Raw genomic sequence first — 11,450 nt, 5'->3', positions numbered from 1 at the left:
TGAAGGGATAGTGTGGTCAGACCCATGCTCAACCGAAACCGGCATTTTTAAAAGATAAAAAACGTCTTTTTGAGTGTGGGGTCTTGTTCTTTTGTGATGATAAGTGACAGACGTGATGTCATTTATGGATGACCCCCGAAACCCACAGTTATCTAACTAGATAACGGGTAGTCTAGTATAATTTAAAAGAGCGAATTCTAGCCTGTCGTTTGATGTATAAATTGAAAAAAAATAACGTGTTCATTTCATTTTAAAAAATCACTTTTTAAACTTTAAATGACTATATATTCACGAAAGCAAACTAATTCTGTTTCAATTTTTACACCGATGTAATGTTCACTTGTATAACTACTTTGTGTTGTAAATTGACGTATTTCTCATTTACGGTCGCGAAGCCGTGTCCTCAGCCCAGAGTGAGCCTTCAAACAAGTTGTAAGTAACATTTTTAAAATTTCATTTCCATTTTAATAAATGAATTTTAAGTTTGAATGTCAATTTAGTTTAATTAGTACAGGTTATTAATGTAAATTTGAACGATACTAGTCCACGGTTTTAGCGTGTGAATTACGCTTGTACACATGGTGTGTTTAGACCTGAAGCTAGGGTTGCCAGGTGTCCAGTTTTGAACTGGACAGTCCAGTATTTGAGCAGACTGTCCAGGATAAAATAAATATAAATACTGGACAAGTATATGGACAATACTCTTTTACCCCTCTTCTTCTGCTTTGCCGCATACCTGAGAAGGGAAGGATGGAAAGGTGTCCAGTATTTTCGGAAAAGGTATCTGGCAACCCTACCTGAAGCTATTTAATTCAGGACATTCTAGGGATTTAAAATATGGATGCACTTAACTATTAGATGCTAGTGTTTACTAATTCCTTAAAATCTATCGAATGGGATTAATGATAGGGTCGTATTACTAAAGTTTATCTGGACTATCACGTCAAAATTATGAATCGACAAATTTAAAATGGCCACCAGACAATCCTGGTTACTAAGCGGACGAACTCAATTATTTAGAGGGAAAGAAGGTTAAACACTTACAAAATATTAATGAATCATAAAAGAAATTTATAATTATAATAACTATTTTTGTTAATAGATTTTTATCAATTTATTTAAAACTAATGACACTAAATTTTTAAGGACTAATCCGATTCATTTTTTTTTTCGGTTGTGCACTATGATTATGATTCCCCTGCTGAATAATGTGAAATGGTCTGCGCTAGTCTCCTTAATAAAAATATACCAGATCAATTTTTAGATGTTGGTGCAATTTATTAAGATTGTACATGTTGTGACAGAATTAAATGTTATATTAGTTGTAAGTGTAGGTCAGTACTAGTAGTGTTTCTCATTATTTATTTTATATGCATATAGTAACAATGAAGGACAGTTAAGTTGTCCTATAGGATGTTGAGAACCACAGTATGGTACCTTCGTTGGATATCTCAACCAGTGTGGCACAAGCAACGAATTTCATTCAGTAGACCTACTCCATCTACTACTTTTAAGAATATACTATCAAGTATAAACTACTTTTAACAAAAAGGTGTTTTCGGGATTTTTCATGTTTCCAGTTATAGTTACAGACAAGATTTTGGAAAAATATCGATGTTTTAAGAAAAATTCAACTGCAATTTTGAGGTGTGACTTCATTTTAGGGGGGGGGGGGGGTCTGGCTTTTGTGACGATGTGTAACAGAGGGGAGGGAGATAAAAATCGTCCAAAAAAAGTATGACGTCATTTTACCCTTTTTGCTTTTTTAAAAATCGCATAACTTATTTTATTTATTGAGATAATTTTATAAAATTTTAAAAATTGTGTCATAGAGCTAGGAATAAAAAGTTCTTTCAGGACATAGGCCTACTCACTACAGAAGTCTGCAATCAATAGTTAATTTCAGTTTGGACTATCTACTTTAATTTAAACATTATCAACAACTTTATTTTAGATTTTTTTGCCGCTCGATCTACTATTCAAGTGTTTCAATTGGTTCTACTCCCTTTGATTATTGAAAAATATAATCATTAAATTAAGTTTTTTAATAACTTATTAAATTTCGACTGTCAAAAAAAAAATGGCAGTAGAAGTGGGTTACAATTGAGTTGACCACAGACGGACATACACATTGAGAGGCTCTTGGTTGATTCATCAAACTTTTAATGGAGTATAGTCTTTTTTTCTAGTAGAATTCATCATATCAAATGAGACACAGACAATATTCCCCCTCCCTCATGTTTTTGTAAACAGTTCTAGAATTTCACAGAACAGAACATCCTAATCTTAAAAACCAATTTTGATATGTTAGTTGAGCTCACAAAAGTTATAATCCATAAGAATGTGAAGGTTGTTTTTGCTATTAGCTCGTGATGCTTGCTTTCAACTTTCAGTAAGAAAAATTGTGGATTTTTTGTTATAAAACTAAACTATCCCCCTCCCCCCATGACTAAATAATTCTGCATTCAAAATTTAGAATTTTTAAGCCAGTTGTCTGAGAATCAGATTAAAAAAGATGATGCTATAGTTTGAAATAAATATTTATTTTTTGACTCAGTTTGAAGGACAATACATGCTGAGCTCTCTCTAGAAAGTGTACATTGGTTCCATGAGTGTAAGAGCTAGCTCAGCACTTACTGCTGTACCAGTTGCATGATGGCGTGGAGCTAACGTTTGCCCTATTACAACAATGTCAAACTTAGCATAAAAACACGCTGGTAAGTTTAAAACCAGTCTTACATCAAGTAGAACGTTTGAAACCTGTTTTACATCAAGTAGAACATTTGAAACATGTCTTACATAAAGTACAAGAGAACAGTCTACAAGCTAAACCTAAGCTTATAAAGAAAAATCTAATGAGATAAACTCTAAAGAGATAAATCTCTTGCCATGTCTTGTCACCATCACCTTCCGTCCTTTTGTTGACTCAGTGTACCATGTTGGTATGTAAGCGCACACCATGTTGGTATGTAAGCGCACACCATGTTGGTATGTAAGCGCACACCATGTTGGTATATAAGCGCACTTTGTGCTGGTGTGTGCATACATTTCTTACAATAAAGAAACCCTAAATCAACTGCCCTCAAGGATAAAAATATAATTATTTTAAGTTAAGAATAAAGAAATGTTTAGTCAGTTGTTTTAAAAAAAATAAAACCCATTCCATAAAAGTAAGGTATATTAAAAAGAGACCATTAAAAAAAAAGGATTGAAATATGTTGCATGTCTAGGACAACAATTCAATAGCTGGTAAACAAATAGGACAAACATTGGACAGTCAGAGAAAGCTGGTCTATACAGATAACTTTGACAGTCAGAGAAAGCTGGTCTATACAGATAACTTTGACAGTCAGAGAAAGCTGGTCTATACAGATAACTTTGACAGTCAGAGAAAGCTGGTCTATACAGATAACTTTGACAGCCAGAGAAAGCTGGTCTATACAGATAACTTTGACAGTCAGAGAAAGCTGGTCTATACAGATAACTTTGACAGTCAGAGAAAGCTGGTCTATACAGATAACTTTGACAGCCAGAGAAAGCTGGTCTATACAGATAACTTTGACAGTCAGAGAAAGCTGGTCTATACAGATAACTTTGACAGTCAGAGAAAGCTGGTCTATACAGATAACTTTGACAGTCAGAGAAAGCTGGTCTATACAGATAACTTTGACAGTCAGAGAAAGCTGGTCTATACAGATAACTTTGACAGTCAGAGAAAGCTGGTCTATACAGATAACTTTGACAGTCAGAGAAAGCTGGTCTATACAGATAACTTTGACAGTCAGAGAAAGCTGGTCTATACAGATAACTTTGACAGTCAGAGAAAGCTGGTCTATACAGATAACTTTGACAGTCAGAGAAAGCTGGTCTATACAGATAACTTAGACAGTCAGAGAAAGCTGGTCTATACAGATAACTTTGACAGTCAGAGAAAGCTGGTCTATACAGATAACTTTGACAGTCGTGTGGCTGGGCCTCTTACAGACAGAATACAATGATTGGATAAACATTTTATAAAAATAGCATCAATAAAAATAGAATCCACAAATAATACTTCAAACTTGGAAGGAAATGATTCACGACAAATGGAAACAAAGATTCACCTGACACACGAAAGCAAAGATTCACCAGACAAGTGAAAACAAAGATTCACCAGACACGTGAAAACAAAGATTCACCAGACAAGTGAAAACAAAGATTCACCAGACAAGTGAAAACAAAGATTCACCAGACACATGAAAACAAATTTGAGTGCAGCTCAAACAGAAATTTGCAAAAATATTCACAGCATTGACAAGAAGTCTTATCTTGTAAATGTTGAAACTGGCAACAAATAATGATATCCAGACCAACTTTGATTGAAACATCATTCAAGCAGACATCACAAAAGTTCAGCCAGAAATATTTGATTTTAAAATTGAAACAGTCTACTCAACATACATGGAAATTTCAAACATTGACAAATCTTTTAACCCAGCGAACTGGTTCAATTCTAGAAAATCCCAAATAAAGTTGACTATTCAGTCATTTTGAATTCAAATGGAAAATTGAATATTTTGGACAAACAAAATTGCCCTTTTAGCTCTCTGGTCCAGTACATGCACACATAACAACTTGACAAAATCATTTGTTCTTTAGCTCTCTGGTCCAGTACATGCACACATAACAACTTGACAAAATCATTTGTTCTTTAGCTCTCTGGTCCAGTACATGCACACAAACAACTTGACAAAATCATTTGTTCTTTAGCTCTCTGGTCCAGTACATGCACACATAACAACTTGACAAAATCATTTGTTCTTTAGCTCTCTGGTCCAGTACATGCACACATAACAACTTGACAAAATCATTTGTTCTTTAGCTCTCTGGTCCAGTACATGCACACATAACAACTTGACAAAATCATTTGTTCTTTAGCTCTCTGGTCCAGTACATGCACACAAACAACTTGACAAAATCATTTGTTCTTTAGCTCTCTGGTCCAGTACATGCACACATAACAACTTGACAAAATCATTTGTTCTTTAGCTCTCTGGTCCAGTACATGCACACAAACAACTTGACAAAATCATTTGTTCTTTAGCTCTCTGGTCCAGTACATGCACACATAACAACTTGACAAAATCATTTGTTCTTTAGCTCTCTGGTCCAGTACATGCACACATAACAACTTGACAAAATCATTTGTTCTTTAGCTCTCTGGTCCAGTACATGCACACATAACAACTTGACAAAATCATTTGTTCTTTAGCTCTCTGGTCCAGTACATGCACACAAACAACTTGACAAAATCATTTGTTCTTTAGCTCTCTGGTCCAGTACATGCACACAAACAACTTGACAAAATCATTTGTTCTTTAGCTCTCTGGTCCAGTACATGCACACAAACAACTTGACAAAATCATTTGTTCTTTAGCTCTCTGGTCCAGTACATGCACACAAACAACTTGACAAAATCATTTGTTCTTTAGCTCTCTGGTCCAGTACATGCACACAAACAACTTGACAAAATCATTTGTTCTTTAGCTCTCTGGTCCAGTACATGCACACAAACAACTTGACAAAATCATTTGTTCTTTAGCTCTCTGGTCCAGTACATGCACACAAACAACTTGACAAAATCATTTGTTCTTTAGCTCTCTGGTCCAGTACATGCACACAAACAACTTGACAAAATCATTTGTTCTTTAGCTCTCTGGTCCAGTACATGCACACAAACAACTTGACAAAATCATTTGTTCTTTAGCTCTCTGGTCCAGTACATGCACACAAACAACTTGACAAAATCATTTGTTCTTTAGCTCTCTGGTCCAGTACATGCACACAAACAACTTGACAAAATCATTTGTTCTTTAGCTCTCTGGTCCAGTACATGCACACAAACAACTTGACAAAATCATTTGTTCTTTAGCTCTCTGGTCCAGTACATGCACACAAACAACTTGACAAAATCATTTGTTCTTTAGCTCAGCTCTGACCCTCTTGGTCACCCGCCCACAAGTAAGACCAACAATAAAAATAACACCAATCACAGTGAAGAGAATAGCAAAAAAATAATTTCTTGAAGGAGAAGCAGTCATCTGGTCAACAATTTCTTGGAAACTTTCAGGGGGCGCAACCTACAGGTAATCAACAAACTTGTGTCAGTAAATGTGTCAAACTAAACATCAAACTAATTGATAAAATCTACCTCAAGTTCACCTTAATGGGACCAGGAAATTAAGTTCACCATAATGGGACCAGGAAATTAAGTTCACCATAATGGGACCAGGAAATTAAGTTCACCATAATGGGACCAGGAAATTAAGTTCACCATAATGGGACCAGGAAATTAAGTTCATCATAATGGGACCAGGAAATTAAGTTCACCATAATGGGACCAGGAAATTAAGTTCACCATAATGGGACCAGGAAATTAAGTTCACCATAATGGGACCAGGAAATTAAGTTCACCATAATGGGACCAGGAAATTAAGTTCACCATAATGGGACCAGGAAATTAAGTTCACCATAATGGTACCAGGAAATTAAGTTCACCATAATGGGACCAGGAAATTATGTTCTGTACAGGAAGCCTTTACCTGTGCTGCATATTCCCATAAATCTTTTCGTCTCTTCAGCATTTCATGACAGCTCCTGGATAGAGAGTCTGGGTCACTCTCTAGCAGGGCAAGCAGGCATGACATTTCTGGAGAGCAGAAATCATAGTAGGATATGTCATCATTGTAGATTTGGCAAATGCCATAAAACTGAGTTAGGTCTGAGTATGTACTTACGTCGTCCTTGCCCTTGTTTGACTATGTGGCAATGTTTGATCAGATCTTTCAGGCATGTTGAATGAAGTAGTGGGTCTACATGGACATCTATACGGCTTTCTGCTATGCTGTAGGCCACAGCCTGGAGACACAAGTGTAAACAAGACAAAAACTGTATATATATATATATATATATATATATATATATATATATATATATATATATATATTATATAAACATACATTAGGGTGGTCATTATTTTTAACATTTTGATTTTTCAATGGGGTACCACTTTTAAAATAAAAATTCAAATTTTGGTCAGATCAGACCATATATGGTGGGTGCTACCATAACCCAAAATGCTCAGCATTTCTTTAGATTCAGCATAAACTTGAATAAACATCACATAACCTAGTTTTATTATGAAAAGCAGTTTAGATTGTAGAAAGCTTAAAGAAATGATACAATAACATAAAATGAGAGTGAAATGTTCAAATAGAATTTCAGTCAGTATGGCCAAACAAAACCAATTGATCTGTGCCCACTCCCCACCCAACCCTTGATATGATACATTCAACTTTATACACAAGTGATAAATGTTCCTCGTAATATTATTTTATGTTTTTTAATAAAAAAAAAACTGGAAAAAAGGTTAGTCATCTAAAAATAGACTTGAAAAAGAGAATGTTGTCCTAACATTTTTCCTTACATTTCTTTCAAGCTAATCTTTAAATACATTTTGAGAGAAAAAAGATGGATGACACAATTCAACAACATTAATCACTGACCTTCTGACAACCTTTGGTTTTTAACTTTTGAAAATTCCTTTTTAAGCATTCAATGACAAGACCTTTTTCATCTGAAAACTCATCGGTTTCTTCGTTCTTTTGAAGACTGGCAAATTCAGTCTCACAGACACTATGGATCTGTGAAATAAAACAATCCAAGAGTGATTTCCATAACACTCTAACCATGTGGTCCCTAACACTCCAACCATGAGGTCCCTAACACTCCAACCACTAGGTCCCTAACACTCCAACCATGTGGTCCCTAACACTCCAACCACTAGGTCCCTAACACTCCAACCATGAGGTCCCCAACCACTAGGTCCCTAACACTCCAACCACTAGGTCCCTAACACTCCAACCACTAGGTCCCTAACACTCCAACCACTAGGTCCCTAACACTCCAACCATGAGGTCCCTAACACTCCAACCATGAGGTCCCCAACCACTAGGTCCCTAACACTCCAACCACTAGGTCCCTAACACTCCAACCACTAGGTCCCTAACACTCCAACCACTAGGTCCCTAACACTCCAACCATGAGGTCCCTAACACTCCAACCATGAGGTCCCTAACACTTCAACCATGAGATCCCCAACATTCCAACCACTAGGTCCCTAACACTCCAACCACTAGGTCCCTAACACTCCAATCATGAGGTCCCCAACACTCCAACCATGAGGTCCCTAACTCTCCAACCATGAGGTCCCTAACTCTCCAACCATGTGGTCCCTAACACTCCAACCACTAGGTCCCTAACACTCCAACCACTAGGTCCCTAACACTCCAACCATGAGGTCCCTAACACTCTAACCATGAGGTCCCTCCTTAATTTAAGAGCCATGTCCGACTTACTTCATCCTTACATTCCTGAAACAAGACAGGATTGAGGCCAATGTCTAAAGCTTCCTCTTTGATGATAGACTGGACTTCTTTCTCACAGTCAGATGAGAGACTCTGATTCAAAGATATATCAAAACACCCAGTGACAAAATTGCAAGTCAAAATAAAACTTAATTACATACATGAACTTTTAAAATCAAACTGATGAAAATCAAGAGACAAAAATCTGAGAGTTTTGGCCAAATATGAGATGAACTATTCTTGAAGACTGACTGTAACATGACAACAAGACAATCCAGTTGCTTGGTGTTCAATGAAAATATTTTTGCCCTCAACATTTGAGATTTGATGAACAGGAAGTAGGAACACGAAGACAATTAAATTGGAATTGGTCCAATTACAGAACTTTAGAAAATTTTAATTTTCTTAGCTGAGATTTTTTTTTGCTGGTAGCGACACATCTTGCACTGACTCGACACATTTCATAAGAGATGTTCTCTCATACAAAACCAAACACATTTGACCTTGTCAAAAGAGCCTGTTAAACAAACATTTGACCTTGAGAAAAGAGCCTGTTCAAAACAAAAAAATTGACCTTGAGAAAAGAGCCTGTTCAAAACAAAAAAATTGACCTTGTCAAAAGAGCCTGTTCAAAACAAAAAAATTGACCTTGTCAAAAGAGCCTGTTCAAAACAAAAAAATTGACCTTGAGAAAAGAGCCTGTTCAAAACAAAAAAATTGACCTTGTCAAAAGAGCCTGTTCAAAACAAAAAAATTGACCTTGAGAAAAGAGCCTGTTCAAAACAAACATTTGACCTTGAGAAAAGAGCCTGTTCAAAACAAAAAAATTGACCTTGTCAAAAGAGCCTGTTCAAAACAAAAAAATTGACCTTGAGAAAAGAGCCTGTTCAAAACAAACATTTGACCTTGAGAAAAGAGCCTGTTCAAAACAAACATTTGACCTTGAGAAAAGAGCCTGTTCAAAACAAAAAAATTGACCTTGTCAAAAGAGCCTGTTCAAAACAAAAAAATTGACCTTGACAAAAGAGCCTGTTCAAAACAAACTGGAGTCCAGAGATAAAGTTACAGTGTGTTTACAATATGGGTGCTTTTGCCATAAAGAAAAGCAGGCTGAAATATACTACCATGCATTTTATTTAAGAGATGGCAAAGAAGATTTTCAAGGCAAACACAAAGAAGGGGAGACAACTGGCAAACACAAAGAAGGGGACACAACTGGCAAACACAAAGAAGGGGACACAACTGTCAAACACAAAGAAGGGGAGACAACTGGCAAACACAAAGAAGGGGAGACAACTGGCAAACACAAAGAAGGGGACACAACTGTCAAACACAAAGAAGGGGACACAACTGGCAAACACAAAGAAGGGGAGACAACTGGCAAACACAAAGAAGGGGAGACAACTGTCAAACACAAAGAAGGGGACACAACTGTCAAACACATAGAAGGGGAGACAACTGGCAAACACAAAGAAGGGGAGACAACTGGCAAACACAAAGAAGGGGACACAACTGGCAAACACAAAGAAGGGGAGACAACTGTCAAACACAAAGAAGGGGACACAACTGTCAAACACATAGAAGGGGACACAAATGTCAAGTCGTGGCTGAAAAATGTGACAGAACAGTCCAACTAATCATTAATGTGCATAACAGAAGAATTTAACTCAGTGACATCAAGACTGTATACCCATAGTTGGACCAAAGTTGTCAATATTAGAGCCTGCATGTTAGACACTAATTTGGCTGCCTCATCCACCCAGTCACATCACTTAAGGCTCCATCTCCCCACACAGAGTTCAAACTACCTATCCTCCACCCACCATTAATGTCCACATTTGGTTAAAATTCCTCCCCTTAGTATGTGACATCATCATATGATATGACAATGATGCATATGCTAGTCAGATGTTTTAGTGGTATTGTTGTGATGCTACCAGACAATGATGCATATGCTAGTCAGATGTTTTAGTGGTATTGTTGTGATGCTACCATATGACAATGATGCATGCTTGTAAGATGTTTTAGTGGTATTGTTGTGATGCTACCAGACACATTCAGTATACTTTGGTTTATTTTTCTATGTGTGGATTCCATCCATGACATACAGCAAGGCTTGCAGGTTAAAAACTAAGATTCGGCAATATAACAGAATAAACAGAGAAATGATTCCTGCATGCTCCAAGTGTCATCAGTCTTTGGTAAGCATGAAATAGTAAGAATAGGGTGTAAAAAAAGGTGAATAAATAATGTAGAAAAATGATGTTTTCAAAAGTACCTTAGATTTTTTGACAAATTGTTTTTTCAAGCAGTCAATAACTTTCCCTTCCATCTCCTCTTCTCTGTTGGAGCCGTCGTAAATTGTTGCACAGTACTTGGGGATATCCAGGCGACAGGCTTTTTGCAGGTGGGGATTCAGACGGAAATCTGTTGGGTTCAAAGGTCAGGCTGGCTTCAGACAATAACAAATGGTTGGGCAGTCATGGGTGGTTGGTCAGGGGGCAGCCACTCATGGGTGATTGGTCAAGGGGCAGCCACTCATGGGTGGTTGGTCAAGGGGCAGCCACTCATGGGTGGTTGGTCAAGGGGCAGCCACTCATGGGTGGTTGGTCAAGGGGCAGCAACTCATGGGTTAGGGAGGTAATGGGTTATGAGGCTGTTATGAGTGAGGGTTGTAATGGGTTATGGGGCTGTTATGAATGGTATCAGTTGATTGCAAGGGTATGAGAGTACGTGTTGAATGGTTGATTTATATTAATAAAAAATTGTGTGTGACAAGGTACGTAACAATGTGAGGTTTGAGTGTAGGAGATTGTTGCTGGGGGAAATGATTAGTCTTGTGGGTGTGGAGGTATTAGTCTGTCTTTGTCGCCAATATGGTCGTAGCTAAGTCGGGTGTCACTCGGTGCAACACTTCGTGGTGTCAACCCCCCCCCGCCAACAAATTATATATATATATATATATATATATATATATATATATATATATATATATATATATATATATATATATATATATATATATATATATATATATATATATAT

The 11,450-nt window shown here is 36.9% G+C and overlaps 1 protein-coding gene across 1 annotated transcript in view; it reads right to left on the bottom strand.

Moving 5' to 3' along the window:
* Positions 1-2,522: 2,522 nt before the first annotated feature.
* Positions 2,523-11,450, bottom strand: part of LOC131929463 (Golgi apparatus protein 1) — a 49,394-nt gene continuing 40,466 nt past the window's right edge. The window contains exons 21-26 of the mRNA XM_059285691.1: positions 10,684-10,832; positions 8,397-8,498; positions 7,545-7,682; positions 6,777-6,897; positions 6,582-6,688; positions 2,523-6,119 (exon numbers count right to left, since the gene is read on the bottom strand). Of these exons, the coding sequence (XP_059141674.1) occupies positions 5,952-6,119; positions 6,582-6,688; positions 6,777-6,897; positions 7,545-7,682; positions 8,397-8,498; positions 10,684-10,832 (785 nt within the window). The 3' untranslated portion in view covers positions 2,523-5,951. The remainder of the gene's footprint in view (positions 6,120-6,581; positions 6,689-6,776; positions 6,898-7,544; positions 7,683-8,396; positions 8,499-10,683; positions 10,833-11,450) is intronic.

This window comes from Physella acuta, unplaced genomic scaffold (genome assembly GCF_028476545.2).
Source record: "Physella acuta isolate Inbredline_101_S28 unplaced genomic scaffold, ASM2847654v3 ptg001635l, whole genome shotgun sequence".
Lineage (NCBI taxonomy): Eukaryota > Metazoa > Mollusca > Gastropoda > Physidae > Physella > Physella acuta.
This window is presented reverse-complemented; position numbering and strand designations above follow the sequence as displayed.